The 24048-nt window shown below is 40.9% G+C and overlaps 1 protein-coding gene across 2 annotated transcripts in view; it reads right to left on the bottom strand.

Annotated features, from left to right (window-relative positions):
- FRAS1 (Fraser extracellular matrix complex subunit 1) overlaps positions 1-24048 on the bottom strand; it is a 163599-nt gene that overhangs the window by 77871 nt on the left and 61680 nt on the right. For both annotated transcript variants that reach the window (XM_052681999.1, XM_052682000.1), the window contains exons 7-17: positions 21935-22018; positions 21258-21359; positions 20950-21141; positions 16834-16923; positions 15035-15182; positions 12560-12703; positions 12134-12268; positions 4170-4313; positions 1880-2020; positions 1321-1461; positions 291-464 (exon numbers count right to left, since the gene is read on the bottom strand). In XM_052681999.1, coding sequence (XP_052537959.1) covers positions 291-464; positions 1321-1461; positions 1880-2020; positions 4170-4313; positions 12134-12268; positions 12560-12703; positions 15035-15182; positions 16834-16923; positions 20950-21141; positions 21258-21359; positions 21935-22018 — 1495 coding nt within the window. The remainder of the gene's footprint in view (positions 1-290; positions 465-1320; positions 1462-1879; positions 2021-4169; positions 4314-12133; positions 12269-12559; positions 12704-15034; positions 15183-16833; positions 16924-20949; positions 21142-21257; positions 21360-21934; positions 22019-24048) is intronic.

Here is a 24048-nt window from a genome sequence, read left to right as displayed (position 1 = left end):
GACTGATCCTGCTTAAAAATAATCAATGGTAAAAATCTTACACTCAAATTGAAAGAAAAGAAAGCTACGCTAAGGTGACCAGACCAGAATCAAATCATTAACAAAAAAAAAACAACCCAGCAACAACCAAATCCTTTACATGCAAATTACATGCAGAGTGTATTTTCCTCCAAAAGTGTTACAGAGGAACTCAAAGCATACTAGAAGCAAACATAGTACGAAGTGACCAGAAACATAAAATTCAGCACAGTGCTTAAAGCCTCAAAGAACAGTTTCCATCCTCAACTCACGTCTGCAGACTCCTGTGACATCCAGGTAGAAGTGAGCCTGGCAGTGTGACAGGCAAAAGCCATGCACAGCTCCTTCCACAGGTTGATGGGGCTGCAGCACATCCTCTGGTGCCCAGCACTGCAGGCAATGAGAGGCCTCTGGGCCAACGCAGGTATGGCAGGATGGGTGGCAACCTGTGCATGTGTAAAGAGAGCAGTCAGAGACACAGCTCTGAGGAGAGATGTCTCACAGAGATGGACAAGGCCCAATACCCATGCAAAGTCAGGCATCTTGTAAACAAAAACTGAGAAAAAAACTGGTTCAAGCCCTGTGGTCCTCTTTCCAGTTTTGCACTGTGGTGAACAGTCTGACAATCAAAGAGCTAACCAAGCAGCCATGTCTTGCAGCAACTCACGTGCTAAGGAATTTATTCCATAAACAGACGGAGTGCCGTATCATCTGTGATTAAACAGGGAAATACTTTGCTGTCATACTTTTAAAAGAACAGCTCTTCCCTTCAATAAAGTTGACAAACAGTTGGAAGAAAAAAAAAACCAACAACCTTGATTGCTAGTGGCACAGTATTATAATGTTCCTTTAATTTCTGGAGCTGGAAAGATGAACATAATCTCACCATTAAGACAGCTAGAAATAACAGTACGATGGGCTTAAAGGAAGCAGAAATACATCTCCTGAATTTTCAGGTTTTCCACTGTTGCAAAATATATTATGTGTATTTTATTCACCTCTTCAATTGTCTCAAGAAAATCTTGGAATTGATAGCAATGTGTGCTTATTTCAAGAGCATGGAGAAAAGAAACATCCCCAAGATCAGTGAATCTTGAAGGTGTAAAACTACAACGTATTTGGGAACATTTGATTTTTCTCAAAATGGAAAACAATCAGTAGGCAAACATGGAAATGACTCATTTCTTGACCAGCAGTAAGAATCAGCGTCACAGTTGAATGCTCTGAGCACAGCCAACAAAAGCCAATACAAATACATCAACTCTCAGCAGGTAAGGAATTTACTCAAATTACAGAGCTTACCCCTGCAAATGTTGTGATCCTGATAAAAGCCCACTCCACAGCTCTGCAGGCACTGGCCCTGGTGCAAAGCCAGAGGAAGGGAACAGGAGGTACAGTGAGTGGCCAGAGGTCCCTCACATGTGGAGCACGAATCATGACAAGCTGATAAAAGAAACAAGCACACGGAACTGAAATATTCTGTTTTCCCTCCTTGCAAATTGTGTTGCTGACTACAGCATCCTCCAGCCAACTGTGAAAACTGACAGTTGGGAGGATATTCAGCTGTGTGAACTAATGAGAGCAGAAGAGCACTACTAATAACCAGTAACACAGTAATAACTCCTACTCATACTGCATTGCAAACATTTATCTCAGTTTGTCTTAGTATGTTTCACAAGGCAGAGGTTATTTAAAACAATCTATCATAAGAAAACCCCCAAAGAAAACAATAAACAATATTCCCCATGCTCAATTCTGCGATCTTAAAATTTCCTCCCCAAAGACAAACATTTGAGGAACAGAAGACATGTGAAGAGTTCCTTGAGAGTCTTGAGAAAGGTCATGCAAATATGCCTCTTACCCCTGCATTTTCCATTGCTGCCTGGGAAATATCCACCTGGGCACTCAGAAAAGCACTTCCCGTTGTGTAACACTTTATCTGAAGCACAGGTTAAACAACTGGGCTGGGCTGCACTGCACGTTTCACAGGACCGGTCACAAACTACAAAAGAGGGGAGCTCATTAATGAAACACACTCAATAAGCTAATAACAGAAACATCAAACCAACCAGATAAATGAAGTAAAGTAAACCACCCCGTCTTTTAAACGGCACCTTTTAAATGATCCTCACCAGCACCAGCAACCTCTCAGGCTATCCTGGAATAAGTAGTGACATTCACAGAGGGAGACGTGCATGTACAGACGTATACAGACTGACCTATGTAGTGTCTAGGACTCCTAAGTACAAATACCAGCAATAGCTCCATAGCCATGCTCCCTCCAGCTTTTGCTGCCCACGCAGAGGAATGCTTGGATGGATTACGGAAAGGAAAACTTACAAATCCCATCAGGCTTCTGTTCTCTACAAGCAGGTATTTGGAGTGAAAGGTCTGCTTTTTCGTGCCTAGATCCAACTGCTACCGCTGCAGGTTGTTTCTGGTGTTACACCCAGCAATGGGAAGGAGGGGGGAGGATCTCATTGCTGCCTTACAACATCCATCACCTTGCTTGCACCAGACTTACCTTCTATTTGGTCAGCACACTCTCCAGATCCAAAAGAGTCTTCATCTCAACAGCAACGTTATCAGCTAGGTTGCTGAGGCACAATTATATTAATGCTCTGACAATCATTGTAAATGACTCTGCCTCCCTGTAACTTCTGTATGTGCAACGCTTTAAGCTGAAAATGGACAACAACTCTACATAATTGCATACAGATCAGACACTAAAATCTCTTATTTTCCTCTTTCTTAATAAAAAACTCAAACTACTTAGTGAATCAAGAGGTTTACATGTCCTGGGACATACAGAAAAAGACTCTCCAGATAGCGTTGCATTTTTCTTTCCTGTTCACCAGTGGTCCTACAAATAAACCACCTCACAAATGTACATAACTGTACAACAAACATACTTCTCAGACTGTTCAGGAAGTAAAAGCTGGAAGAAAAGTTGAGCAAAACTTTACCAGTTTACCCCCCATCTTCCTCTTTGCTACAAATCAAAACTGCAAGCACGAAATTGCATCTAAAATCAAGCATGATAATGTTCCTAATCAATTTCTGTGGTCAGTATTTTCCCAGGCAGTCAGTTCTGAAGTTAACTGACTTGTTGTTCAAGAGAAACAGTATGAAACTCTGGCTTCCTTAAGTCAGCAGCACTATTGCTGCTGTGTATTCAGCATGGCCAAGAATTGTACGTGTCTAATTTTTGTTTATTTTCACCAGTAAGACAGCTTCACTTTAAAACAGCTTACAGATCTCCAGCTGGGTATCAAAATCAGTGCTTTTGGAAGATGACAAAAAACCTGAGTTCTGGTGGGTGTGAGGAACAGCTGTGCAGTTTTGAGGGATTTTTTTATTGCACTGGCAAAAAGTAACAAAAATGGTTAAGCTGCACCTGGATAAAATTTCACTTTGAGCTTACATAATTTTTAGCTACAGAAGCAAGATTTCAATTTTGCACATTTCAAAACACATGCTTGTAACATTTACTGGGGCAGTGGCCAAAATTTTGTCAGTGTGTCACCAGTTTTAAGCTTTCCCCCTAGCTAGCTGTGCCATAGCTAGTAACATTATTCACTATGCCAGCAAGTCCTTCAAAGAAGCGGAGGTGGCTGCCAGTAGAAACACGAGCTTGGTCCAAATGATTGCAGCAAATTTTAGATTATTTATTTGAAGGTTTTTTTTCCCCCTTTGTGATCTGTTTGGTTGAGATTTTGATTTTTGCCTCTAGCCTTCTCTTCCTCCTCTTCTCACAAACCTTCCTGGCTCCCAAGTCTCACCCTTTGTTCAGGTATTAGTTACTGTGACGCTGAATTACAATCAAATTTACAGAAATCTGCTGGCAAGGGCCATTTTTCTTTCCGCAGATAAATGGATTTGTCAAGCCCTCAAAAACAACTCAGTTAGGCTTTCAAGCTGTTCAGTGAGAGAAAAACCTTAAACCTTTCAGCATCTGATTAGCTTAAATGAATTAATAATCTTACAAACAAACAGCAGCTTTCCTTACCTGATTTTTATGCACAAGGTGCATCTGGCTTCTTACACATTAATAAAGTCACAACTGCTGCATGGCTGAATGAAATACTGATTGCATTTTTGCAGAGCATTTCTCAAACTTCTTGCAATGGAGAAAGAAAACAGGCATTTACCGTTGCAGATTCCGTCCTTCTCATAAAATCCCTTTCCACAGCTGGCCACACAGAGCCCTGCTTTTAGCACATGCGACGTGTCCTTGCAGGAGAAACAATTGTTGTCAGCAGGTCCCCAGCACGAGGAACAGGACTCATGACAAGCTGCAGGAAAGAAAGGTAAAAGATTTATAAATGATTAACTTTCAATCTTCTTTTTAAACTAAAGAATTTGCAGCAATTCATTTTTCTGCAATTCTGCTCCTCAAATTTAAAGGCATCCACTGCTTCAGAAAAGAAAAAAGAAAAAACAGAAGATCTCTGCTTTTCTTATACTAGTATTTTCATCCATCTCATCTCAGCAGCATGATTTACATCACCATTTTGTACATGCACTGCGACACCTAACATGCTTCAGCATTGTCTCTGTAGCTGTAATCAGATTAGAAGAGTGTTTGTAACATGACTAAAAGAGTGTTTGTAACACCTAAGTCCTGTTCTTCATTGTGCTAGAGAGAAGATGCATCCCTTTGCTGAGTAGGAATACTAGCAGCATTTCTCCCTGTGTGAGCCACGTATCATGGCTGGGATATAGCAGTGTTTTGCGTATGTCTGAAGTCTGATCACATCCCTGCAATGGAGGAAAGTCAGAATGCCCTTTTTCAGGCACAAAGGCATAGGCAACATATAGGCCAAAATGTCATCCTCAACCACGATGATGTCTTGCAGTTAAAGTCATAGCTGTAAGGAAATCAACTCCGCCTACCAAAGCACATGTTGAACGAGCCACCATATTCAAAACTCCGCAAGTTCAGCTATGAGGAAAATACAGCCCATTATGGTTCTGTTTATGGAATTTGTGAAGCAGATGCACATTAAATCCCATGCTATCAGAGCTTACATGAACTGCACTAATTACAGTTCTTTTAGAGATTAGATTTTTTTTTCATTATTACATCTGGAAGTGTTCTTAAATTTATTCTTTCACAATGAGGCAGGTACATGAGAACCACAATAGATAGGAGAAAATAGCACTATATGACATTTGCTCTGTATCAGTGAACATGTCTGAAGTTGCAGCCACACAAGAAAAACTCATCAGTGAGTAACTAAAAGTGTGCTTACATGTGGAGCAGTGACAAAAGCAAACACCTTCCTGCCAAAATAAATCCCCTAAATGAGTGACAATTCATCTTCTCCCCAGTAACAGGAGAAAATGAAGTGCTTCCATTCCAAGACCATGCCTAATATTTCTGGGCAAGGGCAGAACAGAGGAGGAATGATTATGCAGGACAGCACACAGCTGTAAACATGCTTACAGCAAAAGAGCTATCACCAGTATTCCCCTCTCACTCTTGTTCTGCATGATTCTTATGCTTCTTCTGTCTGCCTGAGGCTATAATTGCTCTTGTAGTTTGTTAATTAACGAGACAGGGCACCTATGTTTATGCTTATATATGAGTCACGCTGCCCAGAAGATAAACACCCTATCTCAGCGGATCTCATTACTCCCCGAAGCAGGGAAGCATTATCATCTCCATCTCATAGACAGGCAACTGAAACACAGATGTGACATGACATACACAGGGTTGGAAAAGGGTGTGTTTAGGGGCTAAGATACAGGATAGACATCTAGCATTTGGTCTTTTGACCTTCTGCATGCTTCCTTCTCCATAATTCTACCTTTTGATTAGTTTACCTTTTCTCATCATTTTCTTTTATTGCCTTATAATCAGCTGTTTGCTTTCTCCCTTCATGGTTTTTCCCTGCCTTATGCTAGATTTCTCCACAATCCTCTGACTATTCTGTCTGAATATTTCTATGTGAGAAGTCTGTCATAAGGATGTTGGGCATTTTGCACCTGACAGGATTTCTCCCACTGACTCCTACAGCAAGGTGAACTGGTACATATGCCAAGACTATCGAGTGCATCTAATTGTGGATGAATCACAATGCACTGAATACTAGACATCCCATTTGAAGGCAAAGATGGAGCACATTTTTTTGCTCCAGTCGATAATTTCCTTTGCTGATGAAAAGCTCCATCTCATTCCAACTTGGATGATTCTCAGGGCATGTTCACACTCACAAATTAACTTCAGATATGAGTTCATGCTGTAAATTCCTAGGTACTGAATCGTCCTCACTTCACCTTCCAGTCAGGACTATTTTGCTCCTCTAAACTCACTGTACCTTTCAACACTTTTCTGAAAGGATGGACACAAGGACTCAATCTTCTAATAATACACTCCCCACTGCACAGCTTGACTTCTTCACTGTTAACCTACCTAAATTTGTTAACACATCTGAAGTAACGCAGTTATTTTCAGAAATTCTCATGTCATTTCTGTAAACACCATTCTTTTCCAAGAAAGGCTACTCTCCTGGCAGCTTGGCCTCCAAACTCTGTTTGAAAAACAAACAGCCTTGCACACTGTATTAAAAATGCCCTTTTTTTATTAAAGACAGGTCAACTAGGTAACTGTGATTTGGCTCTAAGACTGTCCTCCCACTGGGCACCATTCACTGCATGTAGCAGACCAAGTGCTCTTGAGTAGCTTCTCTCCTCTATATATTCTCCCAAGCAGCTTCCCTAAGCTGTGCTATGTGTAGGGCAAAATAAAGACTTGGCCTCCTTCTAGAGCCACACATTCTGCTGAATGTAACTCTTACTATAAACAGCTCCATGCTGGGAAAGCTGTTTGGTATGATTGGAGTTACGTTCCAGGCTCTTCTCTGGAGCTAGGTCCCAGTAGGATCGCCTCTGTCAAGTCCGCACACAAATGTTCTGCTGGGCTTTTGTCACCACTACCACCGTTCTCATCTACAGCTAAGCATGGTGCTTTCTCTCAGCTCACCTCCCCTTCTGGCACTGGCCATCTTAAGCCCAACTACAGACAAATGGCTATAGGGCTAGCAGAGCAGCTGACAGTTCAGACCAGCTCACACATCCTGTTCTCCGCAACAAAAGAAACTCACTATAAATGTTACTTTAAACACAGCCAGCAGGAAAGGGATGGAGACAAGAAGAAAAGATGTTCTACAGAAGGGAGCTAACAGCATTCCCTATGCCATACTTTTAGTGGGAAACCTGTAATGCCTGGAGTTGAACCAGGTAATGATACAAAACTGTGAAGTCTGCAGCCTGCATGAGTTTAGGATCTTACTTCTCTCTCTCTCTCTTTCTCTCTCTTTCTCTCTCTTTATCTCTCTTTATCTCTCTCAGTTGGTTGTCACAGCTCTCTGTACTGATCCTGCAAAACTACTTCAGTATATCACAGCAGCTTTCAGGCCCTTTAATGAGGAAGCCGTTGTTTTGAAATCATAAAATCATAGAATTGCTCAGGTTGGAAAAGACCTTACAGATCAAGTCCAACCGCAACCTAACCAAACTACGATAACTCTAACAACCCTTCACTAAATCATGTCCCTCAGCACCATATCCAAATGGATTTTAACACACCCAGGGATGGTGACTCAACCACCTCCCTGCGGAGTCTATTCCAGTGCTTAACAACCCTTTCTGTAAAGAAGTTTTTCCAATTCTCCAAGTCCTTCACAAGCTTTTTTGCATTCCTAGAAGGGAAATGACTTCTATAGTTTTCCAGTAACAGTGAGAGAAATGAAGTACATCCTACTGGAAGTCATCACACCTGAAAACTCACAATGAATTTGATAAAATGCTTGGAAACAGATCCTCTGGAATCCAATCTACACAACACTGACCAGGCCCACATGGTTTCTTTCAAGCAGGAGATGTAAGAACTGAGGTTTGGAAGAAGGCATGCAAAGGAGAAGGAATGCAACTCGATTTTAGCAAGAGAGATATATGTAGCGTTTGGGAGAACAGTAAATGACTTAAAGCAGAAGATCGGTGGCTATTTCCTCAGATTGGCTTACAAAAGAAAACAGGTTTGCAGTAAACCTCAGCTCTGCTTTGCAAGCCCTCCCTGCAATCACGCTCCACAGTCTCTTCCGATACAGCCATATCTGTATGCAACGTGACACATGGCTCCAGGAGGTATCAATTAACAGTTTCCAGATGACAAAAAAGCAGAGCCTTATTCCTGCTCCTACAGATACAATCCCACACTTCTTGTGCTTGCAGCAAAAGGCATTATTTCCATGTCTTGAGGATCATTTTGACACAAGTGCAGCAGCTACCTAATTCATTTGTTCTGTTTGACATCAGGTGGCACAGCCATAGCTGTGGAATCTGTGTGGCTGAGACAGCAACTCAAACCCATTCCTGCCCATTATATGTACTTGTACACACCCAGCCTGCAGAGGCTTTGCTCTTTCAGCGCTGGATCACTGCCAGACTCCACAGCTCCACAGCCAGTCACCAGACTCACTGAAAAAGCAGGGGGGAAAAAATGGAAGCATTCAATGAGCCACTGTCAGCTAAAACATCTTTGCCTGGAGCAACTAAGTGGCTGTGAGAAAATGTGTCAACAGAAGCATTGCCAGGAAGCTGTTTTCACCCTTCCTTGCTATTTTCAGTTCAGATTCAGTAGGCGTCATTTTCTGTTCGCTTTTCTCTTCAGTGTGAATGGACACGTGTGCAAGATTCCGCACTTTATCCAGAGACTGCTGCAAGAGTTGGAATGTGTTTTTGCAGTAAAAGCTTCTAATATCGAAGTATAGGCCCTCACTAAACTTGTAACCTTCTTATAAAATGGCTGCATATGTTACTTTTCACAAAAAAATTGCTGAGGCAGAGACTGGCACAAGATAGGTCGTACATTTTGCTTAAAAGCAGAAACTGGAGCATTCTCTCTAATTCAAGATAAGGCAATCTGCCTAGCATAGGACAGAACAACAGTTCTATGCTTCAGTTGACCCAATGGTATTCATTAAGCTGCAGTCAAATATCTTTTCAGAAAAATCAATGCTAAACAGACAGAACTTCGGAAACACTTATTTTCTGTGCAGGTGACAGGAGCACTAGCACAGGTAGGCTGGAGAAGCTGTGGAATATCACAGTATTACAAGTCAGCTAGGTGGTTGGCCCTGGCCAATCAGCTCAATATGCCCCTGCTTGAGCAGGGCGTTGGACCAGATGACCTCCAGATGTCCCTTCCAACACAAGCCATTCTATGGTTCTGAGAGCCTCTCTTCTTGGTGAAAGCAAGAACATCCTTGGTGGCTCCTGAGCCAGTGGGTGCCTTTCTCTGTTCTTACTCAGGGGTCAAACAGAAGTGACTCTGGGCATTGAGAAAATGAGAGGTCCTGCAAAGTGATATTTCTGTACTTTCTCCTAGAAATCAGACAGTGACTTAACAATCTACTTATCAAACTACCTCTTATCCACATACGCACAGGTGTAATATTGCCCAGCTTGATGACAGCAGAAGGGCTAATACAAATGGCATTCCAGCAAGAACACAGTAAGAAATCACTGGCTGACTTTGGGAAAGCAGAGAGAGGTCCATGTTCTGAGCTACATAGCATCAGTAACCACCTCTAACCTGTGAGCTGGGAATGCTTAGCTTAGCTTAGGCACATTCGGTCACTAACTCTCAAGGTGAGCCTCTGCAGCCAGGATACAGCAAAGAAAAACAACATGCTGTGAATAAAAATTCAAGGGCTTTGCTACAGTGCAAGCTGGGTCTTTTAGTATCAAGTTACACATCTCATCATTTGCACTCTCAGAGATCAAAGCACAAACACTTGTGCTCTAAGTTTCTGAATAATCTTGAAAAACATAAGTAATTAAGTTAGAAAAATGCAAGGAGAGAACTGAACACTACAAGTCCTTTGAGCCCTTCCAGTCTATCAGGCAGACATCTTATATTTTTCCTTCACTTTGCTTTGCCTTTGGTGTAGGCTTAATTGTTTCCATGACCGATTTCTTACAGAGAAATCTTCCTCTGCTACACTGTTCCAAGCCGAATTCAAAGTGAACCATGAGTTCTTAACATGCCACTATAGGTTCTCAACTTCACATTCTGTTAATGGTTTTAACACTTTAAATAAATAAGGGTGGGGGGAAAGGCATGAAGCAACGTTAGTGTAAGACTAAAACTGGGAAGACATCAAGAAACAACTGTCTTCCAAAATTCCAAGTACATTCAGTTAAACCAGGTGTCATAAAACATGAACAAAAGGAAAGACTAATTAATTGTCTTTTGTTGCAATGCAGACAATGGTGTCTCAACAGCAGAATGCTGTGGGAAACCTGTTTTTATAGGTGTTTTTCATCTCCAGAGTGAATTCGTCAAGAGAGACTTTACTGGAACGGTAACATTAACACAGTCTAGTTCATTCTTTTTATGATTTTGGAACATGCTTATCGCAGTTGTTAAAACGATTATGAGAAAAAGACTCCTGAACAGCCTAAGGCCCATCTGGGCAATCAGATTACAGATCTGTAAAAATGAAGAGAACACAAAGAAAGAGTGAATGGAAACGAATTATGGACTGTATCTGAAATTTAAGACTTATTCCACCAGTTTTACTTTATGCAGAAAATGCAGCCAGGCAGAACTAAAGCAAATCAGTTTAATTCCCCTGAGGAAAGAGGAACAAATTTTCCCAGCAACTTTCAGCTACAAGCACGCGTGACTGCAAATTTGGATGGAATGTACAATCAGTAATCTACAAACCAGTAATAAAATGAAACATTAGCCTTTCCCTCTTGCTTCAGCAGTACATGGGCACTGCCAATTAAAATACTGGTAGCAGGTGGAAAGGAAATGGTAAAATAAAACCAAACGAAGTAGAAGATTATTTGATACTTAAGACTGTAAATTCTTTTGGATTGGGTCTCTTTTTTTCTCTTTATATGTGCACAAAGGGGCTCTAGTCTGTAGTCAGTGCTGACAGAGGTTTCTCAGACTTTCAAATCCTGAAACAAATGGTGAGCTCTTCAAGGCAAGCCACTTTAGAAAAGGAATCTGGACTTAGAATCTAAAGTGCTTTCCCTTGAAATCTGCCAAATACCCTATGTTTTTGTTTAATTTTAAGGAGCAAGGCTAGTTTCAAAGAAATTAAAATAGTGGCTCTAGAAGTTGAGCATGTGCTCCATACTGCTTATGAATTAGAGCTGTAGAAATAATCAATAGCCTTTGAAAAAAGGCAACAGCAAGAGAAGAAAAGTAGTAACTTTAGGGAAAACAAACTGCCACGATGAAAAAGCTGCTGCATTACAGTTTAGGAAAAATACAAATATTTCAAAGGAGCAGGAGAAGCTCATAAAAACACTATTATAGTCCCATCACATAGGAAACTAACACTGCTACCTTAATATCAGTCTTGGAAACAGTATGGTTTAGGATTTAGACACGGACCAGATGTCTTGTGGAGTTACTAATTTACTTGGTAAATATTCTTAAGAACAGCTAGCCCTACCAACAGTTAGCCCAACCACGAAGAGAGAGCAACATATGAAATGAAATGAACAATGGCAGAACAGAACAAAAAATATTTTTAACAAGTCTTTACTGTGAGTTTTTCTGTTCCTATAAATAGTCCATCCCTATAAGTGATTTATACACCTTGAAGTGCTGACTCCTCATAGGTTAAGCATTAGCAGCTGCAGCTTAGTCCACACTAAGCTAAAAACTCCTATGGAGATCAGACTGTCAGACACAGTTCAGGGTGTTAAATCCTTAGTAAAATGAAAGCACACACTCTGCTCTGCATCCTCAACACCACAAGAAACACAGTCATGTTTCCAGAAGAGAATTCTGAATTGTAAGAGGACTCTGGTGAAAATCTGAAACTGCAGACTTCTAAAGCAGAGAGTTTTATACCTACCAAACTCACCTGCTCAGGAATTTCAGTATCTCCCCAACCAGTAATCAGTTTTATACTATACGACTTGGTTCCTTTGATCACTCCTCACTTTACTCTTGGGTGAACATTAACATCTATGTCAACAGCAAGTCCCCCAACAGAGCACATATCTAATCACGTGGGTACCGCTTTGTCTGCCATTTTGCTATCACAAAGCACTGCAATCTTTTTTTGCTTCAAGTTACCTGCACATATGAGTTGATCCTGAAAGAATCCCTTCCCACATGAAGTCACACACTGCCCATTCTTCATCAGCAGTGATGTCCGGCATGAGGAACACTCGAAGCCATTCATACAGGCTGAGCATGTTTCATTGCAGGCTTCCATGAGAGGAAAAGAAAGATGCATTAATTCCAAACGTCTTGATGTAGCACAACACCTCTGCTCTGTTGAAGAGACAATTTTGTCTCACTGTGGCAAAAAAAAAATTAAGAACTCACTCTCATTTGAAACCAAAGCCTATGGCTAGCACTCAGTATCGTGCCTGCATACTTTTCCAAACAGAGCTTGACAATCTGTATAGATTAAGCCTACAGGATTCCGCAAACAAATGCAAAGCAAGCCACAGAAAACACAGCCATTTGGCAGTGTACATCCCCTGCAGATTTTACCTAAGCAAGTCCCCCCATCCTGATAGAAGCCTGACCCACACGTCTCCACACAGCGCCCATTCTGCAGCCGCTTCTTCACATCACGGCAGGCAATACAGTGATCAGAGGACTGAGAGCAGGTCAAACAGTCTGGGTGACACTTCCCTGGTGCAAAAGAAAAACACAAGGGCAAAAACCATCAGCAGTGTTTTCAGACGAAAAGAATAAAATAAATGCATAATCCAAAATCAAAGTAAAATTAATTACTAGCTTATCTTGCTGGTTCATGTTCTGTCAGTTTTGGAATGGTTTTCTTCCAAACTAGCATGAAAAAGGCTAAATACTATATTGTTGTGTCCTAATATGTGGGAGGGTATTGTAAGGACTGTGGTTTCCTAGGCTATAGATAAAACAGAAGTTTCTTGACCACACTGTTGTACAACAGTAAAAATCATGAGCGATCCGGAATTAATGGCAAAAAACAACCTAAATTTTACATTCCTTTATGCAAACTCTGCAATAAGTCACCTGATGCATCCACATCAGGTCAAAGTATAGTGGCAGACCACATCCTCTTCAGTCAGAAGCTTTATGTCACAGTGCCGTAGAAGAATTTCTTGACCACAGGTATTTCCTCAAAATTTATGTCCAATCTCCCTGCAGAGACCAGGAAAAAAAGCCTATTTTTTCTTTATTACTGTGCTACTTCTGCTTGCTGGAAGAAAAGCTGTCTTCTCTTCTTCTTTTGCTGACAAGTCAGCAAAAGGACCTCACTACTGAAAACTCTATTTACACTAAATAACATGCAAGTTTCCAGGCAGCTGTATCTAAGGAAAGAATTGGGGATTTCTCACCAGTAACTTTCCAAAGGTACATCCAGCTCCATCCTCACAGACTGACAACAAACTGACGGCTCATAGAGGTACAGAATGGACAATGTTTCTTTAAGTACCAAAAAAAAAAATCCCTCTGCTCCAACTAAAATGTTCTTAGTGAGTGGGCATATTTGCTGGGTTGTTGGTTTTGTTTTTGTTTTTTTTTTATTATTTTTTTTAATTTTTATTTTTTATTTTACAAAACACAACTATGCTTGGGGCTAGGTGCTCTACAGTGGATGAGAATAAATGGGTTCTGTCTGCCTGCTTCCCCCAGCACATCTGTGAGAAGCAGCAATAAATTTTCACTGGCTTTAAGGACGCAGATGTGTTAGGAGCTGATGTCCTGGGTTCACAAGTCAAACTGCTGCAGGCTGGGTTTTGTATTTGTTTCTCATAGCCTCCAGCGGAAAACAGAAAAAGAGGAAAAACTCCAGGTTCATTCTGTGTCCATTCACATTTTAGGATATAAAAATGCAGGTTTTCTCTGTAAGTCCAATATCATGACTTCAAGGTATGCATTTTCCAGAGCACTACCACAGCAGAAGTGAAAAGAAGAGGCCAGGATTTTCAAGGGTTACCGGTACACCGGTACCTCTTGATAAGAAAGACAATAGGTAGATCCAGGGAGCGCTTTTATGTAATCTGTCACCTCCCCTGGAGTTAGTGCAGATGCTGTTCCCTTGTGAAAATCTAGGACAATTTTATCTCAACTGCCCCAAACCCATTTTCCTCACTTTTCAATTTGCAGTGCTTTGCATTTTTATTAGCATACAGTAAATAAAAAGCTTTAACACATTAATATGGCAAATGTGCCAAACCACTCCTGCAAATGACAGTACAATTAAACTGTGAAGCTCTTCTTACATAGATAAACCATCAACTGGAGCGCTGTGATAAAACCAAAGTTAGGAGAATACATCAAGAACAGCTACCAAAATGAAGAATGAGCAAACCACAGATAAAGCCTACCAATTACAAAATGTAAAGCTTACTAACTGCAATACGTAAATGAAGGAGAATGAAAACATCCTGGGGAAAAAAATGAATTTATATGTAAAATTAACCTATAGCTAAGGCTATTCTGATTTTTCCAAACTATTATTATCTGGCAGCTGTTCTGCTCCAGGTGAGCCTGTGGCACTGTAAGCATGTTCTTTCTCCTTCACACTCTCAAGAAATAATCATCAGCCCATAAGCTCTAAGACTCTTGTTAAGATTGGAAAGACAGTGATCTGCATTATAAAATTTGTGTTGAAAAGAAAAGGAGAAGACAAAACACTTTCAAAACACCACCTCCAGGAAGATACTCTTGACAAAAGAAAGCTATCATCTAAAGCAAAAAAAGTCAGTAGGACTCACTTCCATTCTTAGGATGGAGCCCTATGCCTCTCCAGTAAACTGAATTACAGAAACCAGTTACTTTGCAGCTGCAGATTGAAGACAAGTTAAAATTCACTGCGTGTGTCAGACCAGCACAAGAGAGACAAGGGACAGCTGGGATCCCAAAATGTGTGTCAGATGAGTGCATGATGCATGTGCTCCCACCCAAAAAGAGTGACAAAAGGGATAAAGGAATAATACAGGTGATAAAGCACAACAACAGACACTGGGTCCATACCTGGCTGGCAGCGTGGACAGCAATCACCTTTCTCCCTGACAGCCATGCTGCCCGGTGGGCAGGGCAGACAGGAGCGCTGAAAGCAGACCACCTCTGCGTCGCGGCATTCACACTCTCTGCACAGCCCTTCCTTCCACGTCTCTCCACTCTGCATAATATGACATCCAACAGCCAGGATTAGTGCTCTGCAGCACCAGCATAGCTGCTCCGCAGTCAAACCAAATCAAGATAGTGCCTCAGCAGTAATGCCGGGTCTGCCATCTAGCAGGGATTCCCTGCTGCCTACTGCTTCTGTGGTAAAGGAGAGTTTCTGCATAAAAAAGGTGTTTTTCCTCATGCATGGAAGTCCCCAGATAAACTTCAAGGCTACACCAGTAACAGCAGTAAACTAAACATCTCTGTGGCTGCTTCAGCTCTGAGGCCAGTTGTCATGAGATTATGCATCTCTATACCTCTTGCCCTCTTTATCTTTCCAAATCAAGGCAATCTGCAAAGTGGTCACAGAAAAATCCATGGCCTGTGACCTCCTGATCACATTCCCTCTTAGCAGTCCCTCCCCAAGGGGATGTTTTTCAGTTAGCACTAAGTCGTTTCTGCTTCTAACACTTACCTCCCTTTTCTCCAACTCAAAGCACTTCCTTGTGTCTCCAAATTTTGCTGCGTCACTCATCCACTTTTTTTCCTCACAGTTCAGAAACATGGGTTTGAGAAGATATCCTAAATCTTCTGGGTCTGAATCTATTTATTTGCATAATGACCTTCTTGATGCACTTAAACCTCCTTCTAACCTGGAAAGTATTTTACTTTCCTTACTCCTCTCTTCCGTTGCCTTATTCTACTTCAAAAGGACTTGCCACACAGACTGAGGTGGTGCTTTCCTCAGAACTAACCATCCAAACTGACACTGCCAGCTGCATGGTAAATGGAGGAGAGAAATCTCTGTCCCCTCTCCTGCAACCTGCATCTTTGGGTCTGCACCAAAGCTGCCCTTGATGGCTGAGGCCCTGCTGGTACCATGTGAAGAAATAAAAAGGCAGAAACGAGTCAGCAAGCATTTTAAATGCCTGTGAAGCTTTTATGGCAGTTCCTCTCAAAAAGAATAAAGCACAAACCTGAATAAATCTAACATCTTATTATATTTTATCTCACTTGGGTCAGAGAGAGATCCAAGAAAGAAAAGTAAAGTACTAGCATTAAAAATTAAAACAAACAACAACAATAAAAAACAGCATTAAATTTTTCTCTTCTCAAATCTGTTGACAAACAGCAGCCGTCAATCAGGTCCAACTCTCATCTACCTGAGCAATAAGACCATTACTGGCTTATTTCAACCACTTTATGTTTTCATTCTGTATAACTTAAGAAGGAAAGTTCCTTGGAAATATTTGTAAAATAATGAACTCATGTCATGGTGAACATTGCATTAAATGACACAAACAGAACATTATGCATTGCCTCTGCTATACAGCCTCTACCAAACAGGTCAAAAGTAAGGTATCTTTACCTCCACGAGATGCACAGGAAACCAGTGAGTACAGACATTAAATATTAATGGGAAATGATTGATTACACTGCAGAAAGGAAAGCAAGGCCAATCTTCTCTGTAGTAGATGCACACATATAAACAATGTAAATGTAACAAATTTCATACATTTTAAAAGCAATCTGCAGATAATATTAACAGATTATTTTTCTGCTGCACTGAAAATAATGTCCTCCTTGGAACTCGGGAGAGTCACTTCTCCAAACCTTCATAAGCAGGATTCTCTATTACTGCTCCAAAGTATCATGATACTTACAGCTTTGGCATGTTCTTTGTAAACACAGTAACCATTGTTTGAAATACATTCAGGACAGCACTTCCCATCTAAGTGAATTAATTCTTCACCCTGTGAAGAGAAAGTCTGCAGAAATTCAAACGAAATCAACAATACCAAAAATACTGTGGAATGCAGAGGCAGAGCAGCTCTTGCCCTGGAATGCAATCTTCGGTCTCTATTTCATGTTATCTTTTCTGCATCCTATTTTATCTCTGTAAGTACAGTTTGAAAAATGTGCTTAATGAATACTGAACTGCAGAACAAACCTCAGAAAAGGCTAGGGAACTCAGTGATAAGACTATCCCTAAACCTTGCTGAGAAAGAATACCCGAGCGAAATCCACAGCAGATATAGAGAACAGGAATACCATTTTTTACTGTCCTTATCCAGGACTTTACTGAATCTTTACTGAACCACTGTCAAGATCTGAATGCATAAGCATTCAAATGAAGGTAACTTCATTTCCAATGCTCTGCTTTTTTTTGTCCAGTAGAGTTTCAAAGCATATGCTCTATTTATGCCACATGGAAAAATCCTGTTCTTCATTTCAACTGCAGAACTCCATAGGTTACACTTGTATAACCAATAACCCTGGTCTGGAGATGATAATTTATCAGTAGAAGGAGGAAATGAAGTGCCCTGACTGGTCAGAACTTCTTACGCTTAAGTGGAAGCTGATCATTCCAGAAAAAGGAAGAGTCTGTTTTAAGGAATTAGGACACAGCTCAAAAGAAACAGCTTCTATTTCCTGATACGAGTTGTTTCCCTAGATCAGATTCTCACGCATTACAAATATAGACAAGCTGATATATGCCAGTCATGAAACAGACATAAGTCTACAAAACCACTACAATAAAGAAGTTACAATAGAATGGCTAAATTAGATTTATTAAGTGTTTGCAAGGAGCTCACATACCGAAAGAAATTCCACAGCTATTGCTGGTTTCCCTTTCAGCCTGTTACTTGTTTCTTTGGCTGGCTCACAAAATTCAACTCAGCACCAAAGTTTAACAAACAGCTTTGCTGATTCACCTCAGCCAGACACACATTTCTGACAGCACAGTCACTCCAAAATACTTTTCACCTTGCCACCTAATATCTATATGTGAACTACTTTACACGTAGATGGTGCAGTAACATCACCAGCTATTCACCAAAACCAACAGCTAGTCCCAGCCACACTCTAGTAAATCTCAAGCATTTCTAAGAAGGTTGTATGGCAACTGCTGAATCACGACCTGAATCTCTGATTGATCATCTGAGGCAAGCAAAAGTCAGCCCTGAGAGCACAGGTGAAGGCAATTCACCTGTGCTGCTAGAAGGGGTGGAGTCTGGCTCCACCTCTCCTAGACCCATTTAAGAGCTGACTAGCAATGGTGAAGGATCTCTTTCTGGAGATTCCTCCTTTTTGAGTTCTCCAGCAAACCCAGGATAAGGGTAAGCACTTTATCTATTCTTTTTGGTGTAATAACCTATTTAACAAAACTCTCTCATGTATTTCTTAATTATAACAGCTGTATATTCACTGATTATACAAAGGGTGCAAGAAAAGAAAGAAATAACAGTCTTTGAGGACCACACACAACTAAAATCTCTCTTTTCTGGTTATATGTATTTTGGCTACTTAAATCATTACTTCAAATTGCTATCGGTAATTTGAACCTCATGTCATTACTATTGTATTGGATTGTAAACTGCCCCCTTCTCCACCCTATCTACATCCCCACCCACACACATAAACTAAACTACTGGAAAACTGAAAACAACTAGTTAAAGACCATGACTATCCACCCTCCAAAAACATATCCTACAAACACATTGCTCTGCCAAGGCTCAGAAAAGAGAGTGGCTGTAGAAGATATTGCTCAAACGTGTACCTGAGCATTGTCATCGGAGTGCTCGATACCAGGCTCCTGAGAAGTGTTCCAGCAGGGTTTTGTGATGCTGAGTTTCAGAGGTCTTGGTTGAGTGCATCCATTTCTACAACTAAAACTATCCCAGCTTGCCACGTAACTTGTATCCCTAGCTTACCAGTGCCCTTCACAAAATGGCTTTTTGGAGATTAGGTCAGAATCCCTGCAGACACTTTCATATGGCAGTTCTGCACAAGTTTCTTTCAAAAGATTTAACAACTAAGCCTCTATTCTACCCTCACGTAATGCTACTCTACTATGTCAAGCTGTCTAGGATTTGCAGTTCATATCTGTGGCATCACATTTTAAACAGGATGATGTGCCCAGAAAATTAATAGTGCCTTAATGAAGAGAATCCAAATGTTCCTAGCTTTACAACAGATTTGTTACTGCAGGTTCCTAACTTTGGAGAAAAAAAAAAAAAAAGGAAAGGAAAAAAAAATTTTATTTGCTTTTTGAGTAAATATTTTATTGCAGTTAATTAATATGTACATTGTATTACTTATGTAAACTGTGACTATACCTAACTTGAGGAAACTCTCCTAAGAGAAACTAAGATAATAAATCCTTGTGCAAATATATCAAGAGGGAACAAAACTCTTGTCTGCAGCAAAGGACATCGCCTTCCTCCCTCTGTCCCCCTAGCAATTACATTTCATTCAATTTGAAAATGCAGCAGTTCATACTCTGACAATTCGTATCACTTGGAGATGCTCAGGTTTTGAGCTGGATGGTTACTTTTCAGAACCTAAGTTTGAAAAAGAGCTGCATGAGCGATAACGTTCACGCTTTTGAACCCTTCTTTTTGAACCTTATGTGTCATCATCTCCTGCTATCATCCTGTAAAATATCCCCGGCTTTTCTGCATAATGGATTCTTTGTCAGAACCTAAGATATGAGCATGAATATTAAATAATTTTCCCTATTGAGCCATGACAGCATGCCATCATCGTTAGTGTAAATGATCCAATTTACAGCTAAAAGCATGGAGGAAGCTGACTTGAACAGATGCCAAGTGTTCAAGATTTTATGACTATCACAACTTTCCATCCAGAAAAATCTCTCTGTGCACTTTAAGGTCACATGATAATCATCACCACTACACCACTGACAAGAGTTTGGGTCAATGCATTTTTGTTTTTCCTTTTTGTTCATCTCAGATGAACAGATGCATCTGTCCCTAGATACACCCTCTCTGCATGACATCATCTGAGACCTTGTGTGCAAGCTCTAACTTTTCTGAACATCTAAACAATCTAATCTGGTGATCCCATTATGTGCACAATGCAGACTTCAGGCACAACAGAAGTGTACTACTGCTCAAAATACAGCATGCAGGCAGTCACTAGGAAAGCCATGTTATGGAGAAAAAACTCAGATTGCTACAGTTCCTTCCTTTCTCTTCACTGACTATAGAGTAGCTGGTATAAACCAAGTACCAACTCACTGATTAAAACAGACATGGTGAGAAGTAAGGTAGAAGCCTTATTGCACTGCAAAAAGGCAATCCAAAAATGCATGTCTTTGCACAAGAGTGTGTGTATAAGAAACACTTCTATCTCCCTAATGCATTTTCCACATCTGTTGTAGAACAACTATAACATAATCAGGCTACTTAGAGAAAACAGCTTGGGAATAAAACATTGGCTTCACTTCCATGCCCAGAATAGCATGGAAAAAATTGAGAAAAATAGAATGCTGCCTTTGATGCTCAATCACCTTACTGAAAGCCACTGCAGCATGCAGAACTGTGAAGCCAGGAGTTGGATTCCATGATCTTTGTCAGTCCCATCCAACTTGGTTGTCTGATGATTTCTTTAGCTGTTAACTATCTCTACCCTGTGCATATCTCTGCACATTAAGCTCCAGGTGAAGCCAGTTGTCACCCAAAATAGACGTCTCTAACATTAGCAGGCAAACAGCAGGGTGGGAGATAACCCGAGTTAAATGAGCCACTGACTCAGCCTGCCTTGCTTCACAATGCAAATGTCGTGAGCAGTCAACCTCACACAGAATATCCTGAGTTCATTCTCCTTTTCTGTGAAGCATTTTCAAGGTAAATGCACAAAAGCAGCTCCAAAAGAAGGGCAGCTATTTTGTCTCAAAATGTCAGCTTTGGAAGGAAAAAAAGGAAGTAAATCAATCACTTAATTGGAACATTTTCAAAGAACACTTTCCTTACCTTGGCACATTCCACTTTGGCACACTCTGCTTTGTGACAAGTCACTTGGCCTTCATCACATACACAGAAGTCACAGCGAGTAATATTCCACATCTCACCATGGTACCTGATAGCGCCATCATACAAGCAGTTTTTCTTGGAAGACACACACTCCTCACAGCACTTCCCAGAACGCTGCACTTTGATCTGCCCCTACAAAGCATCAAAAACCACTGAGAGGAAACTGTTAGCCATGCTCATTGGGACTCTAAGCACATGTGCAAAGTGACATGCAGTCAAGGTAGCAGAACTGAATGATTTTCAACTACCTTCTCACAAATAACAGAGTCACAGGTTTCTTTCAGACATCTGACTGCCCCTCTATGACACACACATACACTGCAGGCATTTTTTTTCCACTGTTCGCCGTGCTGTTCGAAAAGAAGAGATGTATACAACAGTTAAGTAGTCCTCATAAACAATAAAGTTCATTCCAGAAATCTATGCAACCTATTCAGTACAACTCTTTCTGTATATCTGTACTCAATGCCAAACCCTTCTTAAGAAATGTTATCTCTACACCATCAGCAAATACACAGAAGAGACATGAGGTCTCAATGACGTGGTGGTGCATACTCATTAATTACAAGCTAGTGAAGGCCTCACCAACATCACTATACGATAAGCAAAAAATAGTTCTTAGAAGAAAATCACACATGCTGCAAATACTTTGACCTTCACTAGGGCTTTCTTCTTTCCTCCATCAAAAAAGTGTGAAAAGATAACTGTCTAATCTGCTTCACCACACAAACTTCCTTTGTGCTCGTCAGCAAATTCTTATCTAGCCCTAATTTCTTTCAACTCTTCTGGTTGTCCAGGAAGAGAAAAAGAAATGTTTAAACTATGCTATTAGTGCTGGCAGAAAGTCAGACATGAGGGAGAAGAAAAAAGGTATGTGCCAGAACGTGTGAAGAGTTGACTCTTGGTATAGTTCATCAGAGGTTACCTGGTACACCCTTCCTGACACCGAGCAGGAATTTGGAACACATTCTGGACAGCATTTTCCAGGAGACATAACCAAAACTTCATCCTAAATAGAAAGCAGTAGAGACACATAAAATAAGTGTATGAAAAGTTAACAAGGAATTCAGCATCACTATCTGGAATTTCAGGCATTTAATATCTATGTGATGAGCCACAGTCATCTCAAGGCCTGGTTTTGGCTCCAAAGTTTGCAGCCCATCTTCACGGTATAAGTTCAACAAATGTTTCCTTCTTCCTGTTTTCTGGGAATTCCAATCTAAATCTCCTCTCTTTTAGCTTGAAACCATTTCCCCTTGTTCTAAACACAACAGATGCTGTTAAAGAGTCTGTTCCCTTCTTTCTTATAGTCTCCCTTTAAATACTGAAACGCTGTTATCACGTATCTCCACAGAGACATCTCTTCTCCAGGCTATACAGCCCCAGCTCTCTCAGCCTGTCCTGCTAAGGGAAGTGCACCATCCCTTGCGTTATTTTTGTGGCCCTCCTCTGGATGCATGCCAACAGGTCTATGTCCCACCTGTAATGAGGAGTTCAATTCAGAATGCAGAAATCCAGTTGAGGCCTCACCAGCACAGAGTAGAGGGGCAGGATCACCTCCCTCGACTTGCTGGCCACGCTTCTTGTGATGGAGCATAGGACACGGTTGGCTTTCTGGGCTTCAAGGACACAATGCTGGCTCACATCCAGCTTGCCACCCACCAGTACACTCAAATCCCCTTTAGCAGGACTGCACTCTACCCTAACATCTCCCAGTTTGTACTGGTAGCAGGATTGCCACAACCAGGTGCAACACCTTGCCCATGGCTTTGCTGAACCTCATGAGATTCACCTGGGCCCACTACTGGATCCTGTCTAGGTGTCTCTGGATGGCATCCCATCCCTTAGGCATGTCGACCTCATCACACATTTTGGTGTCCTCCACAACGTTGCTGAGAGTGTACAATTATGCTTAAAATTAGACTTAAAACTAGAGTATTCCAATTTAAGGTTTTTCATTACTTATTCACATCATGTTGAAATAAGTTGGCACTTCGCATCAATATAACCATTCCTTCATACTACAATTCCATCAGTTCTAAACCAGGTCCCCTGCTACAATTCCACATACATGCAATGATTTGGAATGGGTAAAGTATTGTTCATCAGCACATCCCTTCAGACCCATCAGGATGACTAGATTGGAAATAGCATAGAAATGTGAAGAACTATTATCTCACCTCCTTTTTTAACCACATCACTAGTTTTCAAAGAAAAAGTAGACAATTTCATACAAAAGTTTGCAACAGCAGGTTTCTCAGTAGAGTTAAAAGAACTCATTCACCATGGATTTTGTTGAGACAGCATAATCCTGTTTTTGCTCTTCTTGTAGCTTACTAGGCAGAGATAACTAGCAGCAAAGCTCCCTGCAGACAAGTACACAGAGTGAGCTCCATCTGCCAGACACTCTTTATGTACTGGAAGCAAAAAATGAGGAGGGCAAATTTGAGGAACTTGTACATTCAGAGGATGCATACGCACAGAAAGCACGTTCCTAAAAAGTTAGCCCTGCCCTGCCTCTCAGATTCTCTTCTGCTGTGGGTCATACCCAGGTGCCCTTCTGTGTGCAACAAGCATTTTGTATGTTATTCTCACTCAGCACCAAGGGAAAGGTACAGCGTAAATTTGAATGACGGAATATCAGTGTTTAATAATTGCGTCAACTCTGTTGGGAGAAGCTATTCATTTGCATTTCATGGGGAGTAAAGAAGGAAAAAGGGGATAAAGGAACATGCAAGAAAATTTTAGGTATGACTGAGCAGAACAGAATCCCTGCACATCTTGCAAACACTCCTTCCCAGGCACCTGGATTGGAAATAAGTGGAGCACTACCAGAATTGGCTTCCTGCTGCATTAACATGGAAGATCATAGGTGATTATTCTCAGACACATCACAGCAACAACACAGTCATTTCTGTTTCCACTAATTAAATTCCAATAAATAGCTGATAAAACATTAGTGCAATCAGTCAGCAGGTTAACATCAGTCCATTTGTGGTGGGGAAGAGATGATGTAAAGCAGGCATAAATTTGTTTTAA

This window comes from Tympanuchus pallidicinctus, unplaced genomic scaffold, assembly GCF_026119805.1.
Source record: "Tympanuchus pallidicinctus isolate F22 unplaced genomic scaffold, pur_lepc_1.0 scaffold2, whole genome shotgun sequence".
Lineage (NCBI taxonomy): Eukaryota > Metazoa > Chordata > Aves > Galliformes > Phasianidae > Tympanuchus > Tympanuchus pallidicinctus.
The sequence above is the reverse complement of the archived record's forward strand: the minus strand, read 5'-3'. Positions and strand labels throughout refer to the sequence as shown.